Source organism: Chenopodium album, chromosome 4, assembly GCF_948465745.1.
Source record: "Chenopodium album chromosome 4, dcCheAlbu1.1, whole genome shotgun sequence".
Lineage (NCBI taxonomy): Eukaryota > Viridiplantae > Streptophyta > Magnoliopsida > Caryophyllales > Amaranthaceae > Chenopodium > Chenopodium album.
Genome location: NC_137837.1, coordinates 79,504,898 through 79,524,187, shown reverse-complemented (window position 1 = coordinate 79,524,187; position 19,290 = coordinate 79,504,898). Strand labels below are relative to the sequence as shown.

The following is a 19,290-nucleotide window of genomic DNA, read 5'->3' as shown; positions in this document are numbered from 1 at the left end:
ATAAAAGCTCTAATTTCACCTAACTATATAGCACCAGAACTATAAATCATAAAAGCTATGCAAAGTATAATTTATAAATAGTGCAAAAATCAAATTAAAGTGTGTCAACTAAGAAACCGAATGAAATATAAGATCGGGTCATGTTAGTATATACTTCGACACTTCAACGGGTGTTTGTTTGACTCAACCAAAACAATATATAATACGGAGTACTTTTTATCAGGTTATAATAATAGTGTTGTTAAATGTAATTCGTTGTTGAAATAAATTTCAAGATAAAAGAGAGATTTATGTTTATACCTTGAGAATGAAAAACCAAAATAATTTGGATTTACGTACGGCCTCTTCATTGGTGTTACCTTTTTCATTAGTGTCTATTTCTGATAATAAAAGAAAATATTCAACAATAACACGAAAAAGTAAGAAGAAATTCAACAATACAATACAGAAAATATAGTTAAAAAGGAGAGACAAAAAGACATACTTGGTAATATCTCCTTGACATGTGAACTCATCTTGATCAACTAAAAAATAATGGAGAAAAAAATTCAAAGCTATTTGGTGAAATTTTAGTTCTTCATGGTGTTGAGAGTATATATTTATATTGTTGTAATGTGCAGTACTAATTGTATTGTACTACGACTACGCATAAATATTGATATATTTGAGATTTTTAAAAATCTTTTATTTTAAGAAGATAAATATTACGAGTATGATATCAGTTCAAATTTCAAAGATACTAGATGAAGCCCGTGCGATGCACGGTTTGTTAGTTTTTTTGTTAAAAAAAATATTTTTCTTATATATGTGATTAAAATTGTTATTATATTAGTTTTAAAAAATCTCATTCGTTAATTTTGCTTACGTGACATTTGAATTATTTAATTGTAAAAGAAATTAAAAATCTCTTATTTAATTGGCTACAACTTAAATTTATAATCCTACATGCGCGCTAAGAAAATTAAATCCTCTCTAAAAACTCGGGGAACCCTTTATATATATATATATATATATATATATATTAGATTAGATTCTAATTCTAATTCTAATTCTAATTCTAATTTCTAAGATAAATCTTTTTGCAAAATCTGATAAAATCAAATCAAATTCCTATGTTTCATAACCCAAATATGTCACACGTATATATACACATATTATTAGCACAACCTTACTAAAGAATCCTCATCTTTCTCTCTCTTTCTAAACTCTCAATATTTTTTGCGATCTCATCTCTTTCCAGAAAACCTCACCCGAAAACCCTAGACCTTTTGATCGCAAATACTATCAATTTTAATCAAATTTAATTAAATTTTATCTGATTTTGATGATTTCTGAGTAACTTCTCTAATTCTTATAATCTTTTCCTTTTCTTTTTCTGCTGATTTTTTCAATTTACATACATAATCCGCAACACTTGAATTGAGATTTTTATTGAATTTCAATTCAATTTTTGTTAGGGTTTTAGTTTCTGGAATACTTTGATTAATTTTTTGCAATTTTTGCTGGTAAATGGTTAGCGTGAAGTTCAATTCAATATGAAGCTTAAAAGAAGGAGGGCTTCTGAAGTGGTTAGTTCATACTATCTTTGATTTTTAATTTTTCGTTGAATTTAGTATGACGTTTCTTCAATTAATCGTGCTCTAGGGTTTCTTGTTTCAATTAATATGTTTAATTTTTTTTTTTATTTTTTCAAGAAAATTATTTCATGCAGTTAAAATTCAAATTGCATTATTGACATCTTCTATGGAATTGGGAAGGATTGTTTATGATTTTTTTTTTTTTGAAATTGAATGTTTGTATTTGATTGTTGTAAGTATGCGAAAAGTTTGATTCTGTTGTGCTCTTAATTATCTCCTTTCCAGACATTCGAATTGGACAGCACAAATAATTATAGATAGTTGTTGATTAAATTAGTAGGGTAGAAATTTTTGTGTTGAGCTGTATTTTTTCGATTCTCGATCAATGATGGTATGGTCGTTTGCCTTGGCACCATGAAAGTTGCACCTTTATCGCATGTTCTTTGGCTTGTTGCTTTTTGTTATGAAGTTTTGGAATCATAAATGCAAGAATTGTACAGTTTAGGAAGTTGTAAAATGTAGTATCGAACAAGGAGTGCCCTGTCAAAAAAAAAAAAAAAAAAAAAAAAGAGAGGCATCTGTGGCATTATACATCTTATTGACTTAGGATGTAAATAGTGCTATGTAATGATTTACTGTGATTGATGGGATAATTATGATTTTGGTTTCCATGTTGATTCTATAATGAGATGTCTAATATTTTCTGTTTTGATGCATTTCATACATCTGTGTTATCTGTATCAGATTATCTTTAGAAATTGGATATAAATTGAGAAGTACTTGGACAACTGTAAAAGGAAAGCTTTTGATTTTCAAGCAATATTGCATTTGCATTATTCATTTGTCACAATGTTATATGCTAAGTGCTATGCTATTACTTTTTTCCTTAGATTATCTACTTCTTCGATGTTAGATATTCTCTTTTAGCGGAATTTCATTGTATATCCACCTTGTGGTTTGGGAGACATTGTAGCGATGGCACACTTGATCAATCACCCTCCACAATTGAATACTATCACGTTAATGGCAGTGAAGGAATGATGATATGATCATTATAGTGTACTTCAAGACTGATTTGAAATTGTTTATTTTATTAATGAAGATCTTTTTAATAAAATCTTCCTCTTGGAGTTGGTGTTCATTTTGACGTTCCTACACCCTGCCACAGCTTGATCTACTTTGTATTTTAACAAGCAACTTATCATTACGTCTCCTTATCAGCAGTTAGTGTTTCTTTGCCGTTGAACGAAACACTTTTTTTTTTCCCTTCCTATTTTGGACCTATAGGTTAGCAACTCAAAGTTGTTGTAGGTGTGTGCGTGTGTTAGGAAAGTCAATAGTGTTATTGTTATAGTTTCAGAATGGCTTGCTAGTTAACATGTTATATACCTATCAAGATGTACCAGCAAAGGACATTAATATTTGATGGGCACTTTAAGCTAGATGCCTATTTATATGACCTTGAGGGGCTTTGATCTGTGATGAGCAGATCAGAGTCCAATAAAGAGTCAAAACCGTGGCTAGTGTGAAATCCTGTATGGATAGTGGGATGCAGTCTTACCCCTGTCTTTATGTTATAAAGTTCAGATTGTTGTCTATTTTCTGGCTCGTATTCTAGATTTTATCTTGGTCCATATGATTGTTACACACTTTTTCTTTAGTAGGCAGTTAGGCTCTCTCACCTTGTCTTCCATGTTTAGTTAAAATCAATACGTTGGAAATGCATGCATCATGTCTTGGTAGTGTTAGTAATGGTAGTTTCATTTCTATAGTTGTTGAATCCTTTATTTTATTTGAAACTCTTTTATATGCTGAATATTTTATTTGTTTGTGATGGTAACTTTTGCTCTCTGTACACTATGCCAAATGCAGCCTCCAAAGATCAGATTGTTCATTAACAGTGTTACATCTACTCCCCTTGAGAATATTCAGGAGCCCCTGAAAGGTTTTGTATGGGACTTTGATAAGGTGTGTTTTCGAAGTCTTTAAATCACGTTTTATTATGCTGTTTTCTGTCTTTCACTGATCTTTGCTGCTTTGGTGCTTCAGGGGGATTTCCACCACTGGGTGGATCTTTTTAATCATTTTGACTCATATTTTGAGAAGCACATAAAACCTAGGAAAGATTTATGCTTTGAGGATGATTTTTTGGAGTGTGATCCTCCATTCCCTAGAGAAGCTGTTCTTCAGATACTCCGGGTTATGAGGATCATTTTGGAGAATTGCACTAATAAACATTTTCTTAGTTGTTATGAGGTAATTTTTATTCCTGCAGTTTATATTTCTGTTTAATATCTTTACATTGTCTATTAACTTATCTTAATTGCGACTTATTGATCAACTTCTCTGTTAACATAGCAGCATCTATCATCTTTGATGGCTTCTGCTGATGCTGATGTTGTTGAAGCTAGCCTGCAGACTCTAGCAACTTTTTTAAAAAAGACAGTAGGCAAGTATGCAATTAGAGATGCTTCTCTAAGTTCTAGGTTGCTTTCTTTTGCACAAGGATGGGGTTGCAAGGAAGAAGGACTTGGGCTAACTGCATGTACGTTGGAAAATGGATGTGATACTGTTGCATATGAGTTAGGGCGTACCCTTCATTTTGAATTCTATAGAGTGGCTGAATCATCTACAGAGTACGAAGCTACAGGAGGGCTTCAAATTATTCATGTACCTGATGTTATTAGCCGCATAGAAAGTGATCTTGAGCTTTTGAACATGTTAGTTAAAGAATATGGAGTTCCTTCAAACTTAAGATTTTCTTTATTCACCAGACTGCGGTTTGCGAGGGCATTTGGGTCTCTGGCATCACGGCAGCAATATACATGCATTCGATTGTATGCTTTTGTGGTTCTCATTCAAGCAAGCAGTGATGCTGATGATTTGACGTCCTTTTTCAACACTGAACCTGAATTCACCAACGAGTTGGTCTCATTATTAAGTTATGAGGATTTGATTCCGGAGAAAATCCGAACATTGAGTCTGCGTTCTTTAGTTGCTCTTTCTCAAGATAGGACCCGCCAGCCTACTGTTCTTGCTGCTGTGACCTCTGGCGGACAGCGTGGAATCCTTTCCAGCCTCATGCAAAAGGCAATTGACTCAGTCTCCAATGGCTCTTCAAAGTGGTCTGTTGTTTTTGCTGAGGCTCTCTTGTCACTTGTCACTATTTTAGTCTCCTCGTCATCTGGTTGTTCTGCAATGCGTGAAGCTGGATTTATACCAACTCTTCTGCCCCTTCTTAAGGATACAGATCCTCAACACCTGCATTTAGTTGGTACTGCTGTACATGTTCTCGAGGCTTTCATGGATTATAGTAATCCAGCTGCAGCGTTGTTTAGAGACTTGGGGGGCTTAGATGAAACTATTAATCGCCTAAAGGTAGAGGTGTCTGTGATAGAAAATGGTTTACAGCAATCATGTGGAAATTCTGATAGTAGCAGGACGAGTACTGAGGTTATAGTAGGTACTTCAGCTGTTCTAGATGACATTCAACCCCTTTACTCAGAGTCTTTGCTCGCTCATCATAGACGTCTGCTAATGAAAGCTCTGCTTCGTGCTATTAATCTTGGAACCTATGCTCCTGGGAGTACTGATCGTATCTATGGTTCCGAGGAAAGCCTGTTACCCCAATGCTTATGCATTATTTTTCGAAAAGCAAAAGATTTTGGTGGTGGGGTGTTCTCACTTGCTGCCACTGTTATGAGTGATTTGATTCATAAGGATCCTACCTGTTTTTCTGTTTTAGATGCTGCTGGCCTACCATCTGCTTTTATGGATGCTATAATGGATGGTGTAGTTTGCTCTGCAGATGCCATAACATGCATACCTCAATGCCTTGATGCCTTATGCCTAAACAACAATGGTCTTCAGGCAGTTAAAGATCGCAATGCTTTGAGTTGTTTTGTTAAAATATTTACTTCAAAGGCATATTTACGTGCCCTAGCTGGGGATGCTCCAGGGGCCTTGTCCAGCGGACTGGATGAACTTATGCGCCATGCTGCCACACTGCGTGAGCCGGGGGTTGATATACTGATTGAGATATTGAATACAATCTTAAAACTTGGATCTGCAGATGATTCTTCACCCTCGGTTGATTCTTTACCCTGCCCAGCTCCCGTTCCAATGGATACAGATTCAGATGTTAGGAGCTTGTCTTCACCTGATGAGAGGGAATCACAGAAGACAGGAAGTACTGATCTAATTGATCTGTCATCTGATGCTACTGTTGTCAATTTGGAGTCGTATCTTCCAGATTGTGTTAGTAATGCTTGTCGTCTTCTTGAGACCATTCTTCAGAATTCTGATGCATGTCGCCTATTCATTGATAAGAAAGGAGTTGAAGCTGTTCTGCAGATGTTTACGTTGCCATTGTTGCCTGTTTCAGTTTCGGTTGGTCAGAGTGTTTCCACTGCTTTTAAAAACTTTTCAGCACAGCATTCTGCTTCTCTGGCAAAGGCTGTGTGTGCATTTCTGAAGGAGCATTTGAATACAACAATTGAAGTGATAGACTCAATCGAGGGAACTCCTATTGCTTCTCTGGAATCTGCAAAACAGACCAAAGTCACGAGATGTCTTTCTAGTTTGGAAGGCCTTTTATCCCTTTCAAATTCCTTGTTAAAAGGGACTACAACACTTGTCTCAGAGCTGGGAGCTGGAGATGCTGATGTGCTGAAAGATATTGGTAGGGTGTATAGGGAAGTGCTCTGGCAAATCTCTTTATCATGCGATACAAAGGCAGAACAGAAACAAAATGTTGAAGTAGAAACTGAAAATGCGGAAGCAGCTTCATCCACTGCAGCTGGGAGAGAAAGTGATGAAGATGCTGGCATTCCAGTGGTCAGATATATGAATCCTGTTAGTATCCGGAGTGGTTCTCAATCTCAGTGGCCTGGAGAGCGTGATTTTTTGTCGGTCATTCGCTCTGGTGAGGGATTAAGTCGTCGTAATCGACATGGTTTGACACGTATAAGAGGTGGGAGGACTGGCAGGCATTTAGATTCTTTTAACATGGATTCAGACGTTTCAGCAAATGTGCAGGAGCCATCCTCCTCACTGGAACACAAAAAGAAAAGCCCTGATGTTCTTGCATCTGATATCCTCTCTAAGCTTTCTGCTACCATGCGTTCATTCTACACTGCACTCATAAAGGGTATCAGTTCACCAAATCGACGTAGAGCTGACTCAGGAGTGGTGAGTTCTGTTGCAAAGAACGTTGGAACTGTTCTTGCCAAAATATTTCTGGAGGCCCTTAGTTTCTCTGGATATTCTAGTCCGACAGGACTTGAAATGTCATTGTCAGTTAAATGTCGTTATCTTGGAAAAGTTGTACATGATATGTCAGCTCTCACATTTGACAGCAGGCGTCGTATATGTCACACAGCAATGGTGAATAATTGCTATGTTAATGGTTCCTTCAAGGAACTCCTGACAACTTTTGAAGCCACCAGTCAATTGTTATGGTCACTACCGCACTCAATTCCAATATCTGGTGTAGACCCAGGTAAGGTAGGTGAAGGAAGCAAACTGGATCATAACTCTTGGTTGCTTGATACATTGCAGTGCTATTGTCGTCTGCTAGAGTACTTTGTGAATTCTTCCCTACTTCTCTCGCCAACCTCTCCATCCCAGGCTCAGCTGCTTGTTCAGCCAGTTGCTGTTGGTCTGTCAATCGGGTTGTTTCCTGTTCCAAGAGATCCAGAAGTGTTTGTCCGCATGCTCCAGTCTCAGGTTCTTGATGTGATACTTCCTGTGTGGAACCACCCCATGTTTCCTCATTGCAGCGCTTCTTTTATTACTTCTGTTCTTTCACTTGTTACACACATATATTCTGGAGTTGGGGACCTAAAACGGAATCGCAGTGGTGTTACAGGGAGTTCTAATCAGCGTGTAGCTCCACCACCTGATGAAGCTACTATATCTACCATTGTTGAGATGGGATTTTCAAGGGCAAGAGCAGAAGAAGCTCTGAGAAGAGTGGAGAGTAATAGCGTGGAGATGGCAATGGATTGGTTGTGCACTCATGCTGAAGATCCTGTGCACGAGGAGGATGAACTGGCACAGGCTCTTGCATTGTCGTTAGGGAGTTCAGCAGAAACCTCTAAGTCTGATAACAATGATAAGTCAGTTGATGTTCAGGCTGAAGAGGGACAAATGAAGGTCCCTCCTGTTGATGATATACTTGGAGCAGCAATGAAGTTGTTTCAGAGTGGAGATTCTTTGGCTTTTCCCTTGACTGATTTGCTTGCAACCCTTTGCAATCGAAACAAGGGTGAAGATCGTCTTAAAGTTGCATCTTATCTAATTCAGCAGCTGAAAATTTGTTCTTCTGATTTGTCAAAGGATTCTAGTGCCGTGTCGTCTATATCACATATTTTGGCATTGCTTCTCTCTGAAGATGCAGATGCTCGAGAAATTGCTGCTCAAAATGGTATCGTCTCAGTTGCTATTAATATCTTGAAGAATTCGAGAAGTGATCAGCTTGGGAAGGATGTTTTGAGCACTAAAAACACTAGTGCTTTGCTGCTTATATTGGATAACTTGTTACAATCCAGGCCCAAATTTTCCTCTGCAAATTCAGGGGTAGCTTCGACTGATCCACTACCTGATTCATCTGAAGAGCATGCTTCTGTGGAAGCTTCAGTTCCTGAGAATGAGGAAAAGTTAAAATCAGGTGCTTGCGAGGAGGAGTCTGTCTTTGCTTTTGAGAAAATATTTGGAAAATCAACCGGTCACCTTTCCATGAATGAGTGTCATTCTGTACTTGAGATTGCATGTGATATGCTAAAACAACAGGTTCCGGCGGTAATTATGCAGGCGGTGTTACAACTATGTGCTCGGTTGACCAAAACGCATGCATTAGCCTTGCAATTTCTTGAAAATGGAGGCATGGCTGCTCTGTTTGATTTGCCAAGAAGTTGTTTCTTTGCTGGTTATGATACTCTAGCTTCTGCAATTGTCAGGCATTTGCTTGAAGACCCTCAAACTCTGCAAACTGCCATGGAATTAGAAATTAGGCAAACATTGAGTGGAGGTCGTCATGCTGGACGTATTCCTACTCGCATATTTTTGACATCGATGGCACCTGTCATCTCTAGAGATCCTGTAATATTCACCAAGGCTGCTGCAGCAGTTTGTCAGTTGGAGTCATCTGCTGGGAGGACTGTTGTTGTTTTGTCAAAGGAAAAAGAGAAGGAAAAGGAGAGGTCTAAAGTCACTGGTGCCACTGAGGGTGCATTGTCTTCCAACGAGCCTATTCGTATTCCTGAAATGAAGGTTCAGGATGGGCCAGGAAAAGGTTCAAAAGGTCATAAAAAGATTCCTGTAAATCTTGCTCAAGTAATAGACCAGCTTCTTGAAATAATTTTGCAATTCCCTTGTTCAAACAGCCAGGAAGATTGTTCAAGCTACCAAGCTGCTATGGAGGTAGATGAACCTGGTACAAGTGTGAAAGGTAAATCAAAGATTGATGAGGCAACTAAGGGAGATTCTGTTGTCCTACCTGAAAGTTCAGCAGCTCTTGCTAAGGTTATATTTGTCTTGAAATTGTTGAGCGATATTCTTTTGATGTATGTTCATGCAATTAGTGTTGTGTTAAAACGGGATTCAGAGATTTGTCAGTTGCGGGTTTCTTCTCAGCTTGATTCTCCTGGGCAGGGTGGCATTGTCCACCATGTGTTACATAAACTTCTTCCTTTTTCTTCTGATAAATCTAGTAAGCCTGGTGATTTGAGGGCAAAGTTATCTGAAAAGGCTTCATGGTTTTTGGTAGTTTTATGTGGACGTTCAAGTGAAGGGCGCAGACGTGTCATCAGTGAGCTTGTGAAGGCCTTATCATTGTACACTAATTTGGACAGCAACTCTCTTCAAAGCAGTTTGCTACCAGATAGAAAGGTTTCAGCATTTGTGGAATTGGCATATTCTGTCTTGTCAAAGAATGCTTCCTCAAGTAGCTTATCTGTCTCTGGCTATTCACCAGACATAGCACGAGGCTTGATAGATGGAGGAATTGTGCCATGTTTGTCCAGCATTCTTCAAGCTATTGATTTGGACCATCCAGATGCTTCTAAAATTGCAAATCTCATTCTTAAGGCTTTGGAAAGCTTAACTCGGGCTGCTAATGCAAGTGAGCAATCATATAAATCTGATGTCCAGAACAAAAAGAAGTCTAATGGTTCACAAGGAAGATCTGATGATCAGACAACAAATGCAGTAGTCAATGATAATACTCAGCACAATGACAACCGAATCAGTGAGCAGGAAGCAGGGAATGCACAGGTTGATGGAGCCAACCCTCATGAAGGTGCTGGATTCACAGAAAATACTCATGGAACTGATGTGGTTAGATCAGATAATCAAGATGTGAGGGCTGAGGGAGAAGGAATGCAAGTTACAAATGCAACTGTGGAGCTTGCTATGGAGTTTCCAGGTGATGAGATGGAAGAAGGTGATCTAATTCATAACAGCAACCGGATTGGTATGGAATTCCATATTGAACATCGAGCTGATGAGGGTGTTGGTGATGAAGATGATGACATGGGGGGTGAAGGCGAGGAGGAGGAGGATGAAGAAGATGATGATGGTGAGGACGAAGATGAGGATATTGCTGAAGATGGTACTGCTCTGATGTCTCTCGCAGATACTGATGTTGATGACCATGAAGATGCAGGATTTGGAGATGATTACAATGATGAGATGATTGATGATGAGGAGGATGATTATCATGAGAACCGAGTTATAGAGGTAAGGTGGAGAGAGGCCTTGGGTGGATTTCATCATCTCCAGGTTGCCCAATCTGGAAGTGGCCTCATAGATGTTCCTTCAGAGCCCTTTGAAGGGGTGAATGTGGATGACCTTTTTGGGCTTCGAAGAACCTTAGGTTTTGATAGACGTCGACAGACTAGTAGATCCTTTGATCGAAATAATACAGATGGTGGTCTCCAGCATCCTCTGCTCTCGAGGCCACCTCAATCAGGTGATGCTTCATTGTGGTCATCAGCTGGCAACGTATCTAGGGATTCAGAATCCTTGTCAGGAGCGGGCGTTGATGTATCTCAATTTTACATGTTTGATACTCCTCCTTTTCTATATGATTTTGGACCAGGTAGTGTAATTGGTGACCGTTCAGGTGGAACAGCACCACCACCATTGACTGATTACTCGGTTGGTATGGACTCGTCGCAGCTAGTTGGGCGAAGAGGACCTGGTGATGGTCGATGGGCTGATGATGGTCAGCCACAAGCAGGGAATCAAGCATCTGCCATTGCACAGGCTGTAGAAGAAGTTTTTGTTTCTGTTTTACATGGTGCATCTACGACTGAGACTCCAGTTGGAATACAGTCTCAGAATACGAGTCAACCGGAACAACAGTTGGATGCTGGACAAAACTGCGATAGTAATTTGGAAATGGAGGGAAATCCCTCGTGCGATGTCCATGGGCAGGGTGAGGTGCAGCTAGAAAATGGTGAAACTGAACCTCAGCAAACAAATTCACAGGACATTGTTTCTAATCAGGATAGTATCAATGCACAGGCTGTGACAGAGGTAGCAGCAGTCCATGAGAGTGAACCCTTGTCAAGTAATACAGCACATCATAGCATGGAATCTGAGGATGGCAACGACCTTTCTGATGACTTGATGAGAATAGAACAAGAGCCTTTGCCATCAGCAGACCCTGTTAGTGATCTGCAGCATGGAGCAGATATTGGTGACCTAGATAATCTACGTGATGATCAAATGGAGGTTCGTGTGGCTGATGTATCTTCAGGAACTGATAGCCAGCTTAATAATGATGTGAATAATCCTGATCTTGCGATGTTAAATCAATCTGAACATGCTAACCCTGATATTGTGATGGCTGGGACAAATGAGGAGCCTGTTCAAATCAATCAACTCCTGCCTGCTGAGAGTAATGAGCCAGTAGCTGATCAGAATGCTCCTGTTAATGGAAATTCAATGGAATCTGAACATGTTGAAGCTAATGCTGAGCCCTCTGGGCCCAACGCAATTGATCCAACCTTCTTGGAAGCGCTTCCTGAAGACTTGCGAGCTGAAGTATTAGCTTCTCAGCAATCACAGCCAACTCAACCGCCTACATATACTCCACCTTCAATGGAAGACATTGATCCCGAGTTTCTTGCTGCATTGCCTCCTGAGATTCAAGCTGAAGTTTTGGCCCAGCAACGAGTACAGAGGCTGGCTCAGCAGAGTGAAGGACAACCAGTTGACATGGATAATGCTTCTATAATAGCTACTCTTCCAGCTGATTTGCGTGAGGAGGTTTGGTTCTGAAATTCATGCAGAACATTTGTTGGGTAATATTATGATTTTATTTATGTATATATGTTTCATTTGTGATAGGTGCTGTTGACATCATCTGAAGCAGTTTTATCAGCTTTGCCTTCTCCATTACTCGCTGAAGCTCAAATGCTTAGGGATAGAGCAATGAGTCACTATCAGGCTCGCAGCCTTTTTGGAAGCAGCCATAGACTGCCTAATCGCAGGAATGGTTTGGGCTTTGATCGACAGTCTGTCATGGACCGTGGTGTTGGAGTAACCATTGGACGCAGAACAGGTGCTGCCCTTTCAGATGTCTTGAAAGTGAAAGAAGTTGAAGGTGAGCCGCTTCTGGATGGAAATGCGCTGAAGGCACTGATAAGGCTCTTACGCTTAGCACAGGTATTATGATTAGCTATTTGAATTTAGTGTGATCTTGTGTGATTGTTGGTGTAGAAGTTTCTTCATTTAAATAATAATTCAGGATTGCCTTTTGCTGTGAATCTATGCATTATCCTATATTGTAACCGCAGGACAAAATTGACCCTGTCTTGGTTAATATTACATTGCAAAAAGATGTAACTTTTTTTTTTCCTTTAATCTGATTCATTTTTGTTCTTCATGGTAGCCTCTTGGTAAAGGCCTTTTGCAGAGGCTTCTGTTAAACCTGTGTGCTCATAGTGTCACTAGAGCAACCTTAATTTATCTATTGCTCGAGATGATCAAGCCTGAGGCTGAAGGTGTAGCTGGAAATCTTTCAATGATTAATCCCCAGAGGCTCTATGGCTGCTCCCCAAATATGGTCCATGGTCAATCTCAGTTGTTAGAGGGTATGCACTTTCCCAGCACGGTGTTGTGTTTTGCATATTTAATGTTCTTCTGACAAAACTATTTCACAGGTCTTCCACCCTTGGTTTTGCGTCGTGTTCTTGAGATATTGAATTATTTGGCTACCAATCATTCTTCTGTTGCGAATACATTGTTCTACTTTGAGCCATCGCTTTTGCCTGATTCCTCCCAGAAGATTGCAGAAGCCAAAAAGGGAAAGGGAAAAGAAAAAGTAGGGGAACCTGGAGCGTCTTCTAACTCTGTTCAGGAATATGAGGAAGGGTGTACTCCTTTAATATTGTTGCTGAAGCTTTTGAATCGTCCCCTTTTCCGGCGTAGCATTGCTCATGTTGAGCAGGTAGGTCTGATGAACTTTGATACAGTTATGCTAACATTACTTCATAATGAGTATGTATAATCTTATATATTTATTATTGTAAAACAGGTTATGGGTCTGCTTCAAGTTGTGGTCTATACTGCAGCTTCAAGATTAGAGAGCCTGACTCCCCCTGAGCAGGTCATGGATGCTTCTCAGAATTTGACTGATAAAGCTTCTGATGAGGTAGAAAAAGATGTTACCGTGGTGGAAACAGAGACTAGCCAACAGAATGAAGTTGAAAATGGGGAAACCTCTATATCTGATAAGAAGACAGGAGGTCATAACGTCTATGATATCTTCACGCAGCTGCCAAGATCTGATTTGCGGAATCTTTCCCGTCTTCTTGGCTATGAGGGGTATAATTAATACTTTTTTAATTTACTTATGTTTTTATGTATAATTTGCTTCATGTCATTATGTCTACAAATTTGGTTCTATGCTTATCAACATGCTATATAGTAAAACCAACTTATAGGGTGTTCTTCCCCCCGGTTCCTATACTTTTCATCACTTCTATCTGGACCCATATTGCTCTATTATGCAGCATATTCTCTGGCTAACAGTCTTGACTGATTTACGTATTTTACTTATACTGTAGGCTATCAGACAAAGTGTACATGCTTGCTGGTGAGGTGCTAAAGAAGTTGGCTTCTGTGATTGCCTCTCACCGTAAATTTTTTACGCAAGAGCTTTCAGATCTTGCTCAGGATTTGAGCAGTGCTGCCGTGTCTGAGCTCAATACTCTGAAGAATACGCGGATGATGGGTCTTGGTGCTGGTTCTATGGCTGGTGCTGCCATGCTTCGAGTACTGCAAGCACTTAGCTCATTAATATCTCAAGGTGTTGATGGCTCTAGCTGTCAAGGGAGTTGTGAGGAAGAAGAGCAAGCCATATTGCTGAAGTTGAATTCTGCTCTGGAGCCGCTGTGGCAGGAGCTTAGCAACTGTATTAGCACAACTGAGTTAGAGCTAGGACAAAGCACTTTACCACCAATTGAGGCTTCTATGAATTCCGAGGATGGTGTTGGATCCACTCTCTCATCCCCTCCCCTTCCTCCTGGGACACAAAGGCTCTTGCCTTTCATCGAGTCTTTCTTTGTTCTGTGTGAAAAGTTGCAGTCAAGCAGTTCTTTTGTTCAGCAGGATCAAAACAATGTAACTGCTCAAGAAGTAAAAGAATCAGCTGACGCTTCTTCCTCAACCCTGTCGAAGTGTGGTGCTGATTCTCAGAGAAGATATGATAGCGCAGTCATATTTTCAAGGTTTGCTGACAAGCATCGGCGACTCTTGAATGCATTTATCAGGCAAAATCCTGGGTTGTTGGAAAAGTCACTCTCTATGATGCTGAAAGCTCCTCGTCTTATTGATTTTGATAACAAGAGGGCATACTTTCGTTCTAGAATCAGACATCAGCATGAGCAACACCTTGCCGGGCCACTCAGAATCAGTGTTCGTCGAGCGTATGTTCTTGAAGACTCATATAATCAGCTGCGAATGAGGTCAAATCAGGATCTGAAGGGGCGTTTGAACGTGCAGTTTCAAGGTGAAGAGGGAATTGATGCTGGTGGTCTCACAAGAGAGTGGTACCAGTTGTTGTCAAGGGTTATCTTTGATAAGGGAGCGCTACTTTTCACCACAGTTGGGAATAATGCAACCTTCCAGCCGAATCCTAATTCTGTCTACCAGACTGAACATCTATCTTACTTCAAATTTGTTGGTCGTGTGGTAATTTTTCTTGAACACCCTAGTTTATATTGATTCTTTAATTTTCCAGGCAACAACGGGGAAGAACTGGAATGTATTTCATGTCTTATATTGGTTCATTCCTTCTTTAACATCTCTTGAGAAATGTATAGGTTGCCAAGGCCTTATTCGACGGGCAACTTTTAGATGTGTATTTCACCCGTTCCTTCTACAAGCATATTTTGGGCGTGAAGGTGACCTATCATGATATTGAGGCAGTTGATCCAGATTACTATAAAAATTTGAAGTGGTTGCTGGAGGTTAGTATTTTATAATGTGTTCTGCCTTGCTTTTACTCGGTCATCGTTATGGTTATTTTGTTTGATTGGGCTTTGTGTTTCTCACTTTATCTATTGGTTTTGCAGAATGATGTAAATGATATTCTAGACCTTACTTTTAGCATGGACGCAGATGAGGAGAAACTTATTCTGTATGAGAAAACACAGGTACAGACTTTTGTTTTCTGTTATGCTCCCAGTATAATTGGTCTTAGGAACTGTAATTTTTGCTCTTTTGCTGTATTGATGAAGTACAAACCTATACTCCAATACCTGGCTACTTAAATTGAAATATAATTTGATGTGCTTAAACTAATTCTTTTTCTTAATCAATCTTTTTCTGTTGGCTGTTAAAGGTCACTGATTACGAGCTTAAACCTGGAGGCAGAAATATAAGGGTTACAGAGGAAACAAAGCACGAGTATGTTGATCTTGTTGCTGACCATATTTTGACCAATGCTATCCGTCCCCAAATTAATTCGTTCCTTGAAGGTTTTAATGAATTGGTGCCTCGGGAGTTGATTTCTATTTTCAATGATAAAGAGCTTGAACTCCTTATAAGTGGACTTCCAGAAATTGACTGTGAGTGAGCTTGATCATGTATTCACTGTTACTCCATTTGTAGCATTTTTTCCACTATTGGATACTTATATGTTTGTATGTGTTTCAGTGGATGATTTGAAGGTCAACACAGAGTATACTGGCTACACAGTTGCTTCCAATGTCATTCAGTGGTTCTGGGAGGTTTCGAGTAGTTTCAGCAAGGAAGACATGGCGAGGCTCCTACAATTTGTTACTGGAACGTCGAAGGTACATGATTTAAATTTAGCCAACATGCTTTTCCTCTCTTCAATTTTTTGTCCATTTTGGGTCCACGATTGAGTTCTACTTTTCTCGTAATACTTGTGTCATGAGTTAATGCTGTTTGCTCCTATATTCATATGGACTAAATACGAGTGCTGTTAGCCTATCTTATCTGTTCCGTTTTATTCTTTACGTATTCTGTTTGGGCGTACCCCCTTTATTTTTGATGTTTCCTTGAATAAAATACTTAATATTCCTACTTTGTCTCTATTTTTTCCAAAAATAAAATAAAATTGTGCCTGTCATCAACTTTATATTCATCCAATATTATTGTTGCATCTCCCAAGGTTCTCATTTATTGAAGAATAATGATAAAAATAGAAGGGAAATTCTCTTTGGTAACACCATACTTTTTACTTTTCTCAGTGCTGAATTACAAAAAATTTTATTATCTTTGGTAAACCTAAGTTTTGATTACCAAAGATAATACTTATTTTAATTCAAACACATTAACCATAGTTAGTTTTTATATTTTTGTAAATAATTAAATTATTTTTATTTAAAAAAAAAACCCAACCCCAGCCAACCCCAGCCCCCTCCCCTCCGCCAGCGCCACCGCACTTCATTGCCGACTCCACCCACCGTTGCCGGCACCCAAACCCCATAACGCCGGCGACCATCCCTCATCTCTGGAAACCGCCAGCCGCTCATCCCCCCACCCCCGAAAACCACTAGCCGCTCACCCTCCACCCTCGAAAACCACCAACCTTTCATCCCTCACCTCTGAAAACCGCCAGCCGCTCATCCCCCACTCCTGAAATTCGCCAGCCTTTCATTCCTTATCCCTGAAATCCGCAACCACACCTGGAACCCCTCTCCTATCGGACTCCCCTTCCCTGATTTCCCAATTCCCTCTCCTTCGCCAAATCGGACCCAAACTCACGACCCAAACCACCATCTCACCGGCGAAAATCAGGACAAAATCATCGGTTTTTGTGGCGAAATTCAACGACGCTGCTTCGAGACAAAGGCCGTGGTTTTTGAAACCAATCGGTTTCGAAGGTGGGAAAAGCCCGATTAACGTTTTTGATGGTGAGGTATTAGTCGGATGGGGGATTTCGAGGGTGGTTTCTAGGGTTTTCGGGGAAAAGGGAGGTGGGTTTCAGGGATAGGGGATAGGCGCGGCGGGCTGGGGAGGCCGAGGCGCCGGTCAGGGAGGTGGTTGGGCGTCGGAATGGGTTGGGGCATGAGGTAGGTTGCCGGCGCCGGCGTGGTGAATGTTGTTCGGGGAAGGGGGTGGGGTTTTTTTTTTTATAATTTTTAAATTTAAGTTAATTATTAAAAAAATAAAAAAAACTAACCATGGTTTATGATTTTAACCAAAAAGATGTTAACCATGGTTTAATATTAACTAAATTGCTTCATTAAGTTCACCATTGAAAATTATAATAAATTAAAGTTTATCAATGATAATAAGAATTTTTGCAATTTACCACTAGAAAATTAAAAAGTTTAGTGTTTCCATTGAGAATTTCCCAAAATAGAATGTGCTCCATATCATTTATAAATTAAAACATAAAATAAAATATTAGGTCCCACTTTAAAAATTCTTTAATCACCGTGCATGATTAAATGTAAAGAATAAAAAGGAATGGAGGGAGTAGATCTTATTGGTGCGAAATCTTTCCTTCCATCTCCTTATAATTGTCTTAATGAAAGCTTTACTTTGATAAAATTGGTAGGATGATTCCAGCATGCAATTTTTAGCATTACACTGCTATAATCTCGTACTTTGGTCTTCATGTGCTGTAGAACAGGATTCGACTCTTTTTCGAAAAAAGAACGAAAAAAAACCCGATTTGGTGTTGATTCATAAGTCCCTGGTTTCTGTGGCTGTAGGTACCGTTGGAGGGTTTCAAAGCATTGCAAGGTATCTCTGGCCCTCAAAAATTCCAGATACACAAAGCATATGGAGCTCCGGAGCGGCTTCCATCTGCCCATACATGGTGAGGATACAGACAAGTCTTTGTCATAGTAGGCAAACAAATAGACTTGTTATCAACTGTCATTGATTGGTTTGTTATGCTTTTTAGTTTCAATCAATTGGACCTTCCTGAATATTCTACAAAGGAGCAGCTTCGAGAAAGATTGCTGCTTGCTATTCATGAAGCTAGTGAAGGCTTTGGCTTTGGCTGATCCTGTTTATTGCATCATATAGCCTGAAAGAAGCACCTTCAAGTTCCCATCTAATATTTTTGTACATGTAAGTCTACATGAATTCCATCTTTACAATAAAACGGCTAGTTTTTTGTGCTGGCTTATATTATCAGTTTGCTTGTCACTTCATTTATTGCTATTAGCTATATTATACTTGAGCTATATTAGAACAGTTGGTTTTTCTTTTGCTGCTAGTTTCAAATCTCCTTTTGTTATGTTCTATACTATAAATTAATTGAAAATTTGTGCCTGACTTGTGTTCACATTACCTGCATGGTATAGATGGTATGGACTTTTATGTAATCAGATGAAAGCACTTGTAAAAATTGTGCCGTCTTAGCTGTTACTTTGCCAAATACTTAAATTCCAAGTCATGAAAAAAGGCTTTGGCCTGGCTTAGTTGTGTCATCTTTTCACACAAAATATTATTGCAATTCATGTAAACCTAGAATTGGAGTGTTTTGCTCGGTCATCTGAAGAAAAGCTTTATTTATGACATTGGATGCAGATTTACCAGTAAAGCTCATAATCTGAAAGGCTGAATGGTTGATGATGGTTGGCGTTGGAAGTTTACTTTGGCTTTATCAGCTGACGTATGTCTGGAGTTGTAGCCTTGCCGAGCTGTGGGGTGAACTTCACCTGTCCTTGGGTACTTTGAAATTGGAAGGGCATAATTCAGGGATATACATAAGAACTTCGCTTCAGCTCTATTAAGCTGATGCCTTTCTGGAATTGTAGCCTTGCTGAGCTGTGGGATTTATCATCACCTTTTTGTCCTCAGATACTTGGAGCTTGGAACTTGGAAGGCCATGAATATACATAACTAGCTTTTTGATTTTTTTTTTTTCTTTCTTTTTTTCGGATAGATGTTCATATTTTTTAAGGGGTTAATTTTGTCTATAGTAGGCAATTAGGCAGATTTTTTTTACCCCGCCAGTAATATTGTTTAGAAAATAGTGTATATGGCCAATTGGCTATTGGGTTTCAAATAAATTTCTCTGGGCTGTAGAATTAATTGGCTCTTGAAGAATATATATAAATTATGCATATATAATTTGCAGTTCATTTGAAGTGTGCACCATATGTTAATTTGCAGTTAATTTGATTGTATTACACTTGGCAACAGGCTTCAATTCAAAGTAAATTTGGAGAAGGCTTTTGGGGAAATTAATCAAGCAAAAAATGATAAAAAT

General features: G+C 39.3%; 1 protein-coding gene across 3 annotated transcripts; it reads left to right on the top strand.

Moving 5' to 3' along the window:
- The first annotated feature begins 1,190 nt into the window (after positions 1 to 1,190).
- LOC145629474 (E3 ubiquitin-protein ligase UPL1-like) lies at positions 1,191 to 19,162 on the top strand. Of its 3 annotated transcripts, XM_081682082.1 has the most exons (17): positions 1,191 to 1,335; positions 1,518 to 1,568; positions 3,450 to 3,545; positions 3,627 to 3,833; positions 3,936 to 11,852; positions 11,934 to 12,251; positions 12,478 to 12,679; positions 12,749 to 13,035; positions 13,123 to 13,412; positions 13,655 to 14,780; positions 14,912 to 15,058; positions 15,164 to 15,244; positions 15,433 to 15,658; positions 15,747 to 15,886; positions 17,780 to 17,886; positions 17,974 to 18,143; positions 18,606 to 19,162. In XM_081682082.1, the coding sequence occupies exons 2-16, from the start codon at positions 1,536 to 1,538 to the stop codon at positions 18,074 to 18,076; spliced, it is 11,280 nt and encodes a 3,759-aa protein (XP_081538208.1). In that variant the 5' UTR covers positions 1,191 to 1,335; positions 1,518 to 1,535; the 3' UTR covers positions 18,077 to 18,143; positions 18,606 to 19,162. The 3 variants fall into 3 exon arrangements, with proteins under 3 accessions (XP_081538208.1, XP_081538209.1, XP_081538207.1); XM_081682083.1 differs by having other exon boundaries at positions 1,191 to 1,568; positions 3,939 to 11,852; XM_081682081.1 differs by having other exon boundaries at positions 1,191 to 1,568.
- Positions 19,163 to 19,290: the final 128 nt, after the last annotated feature.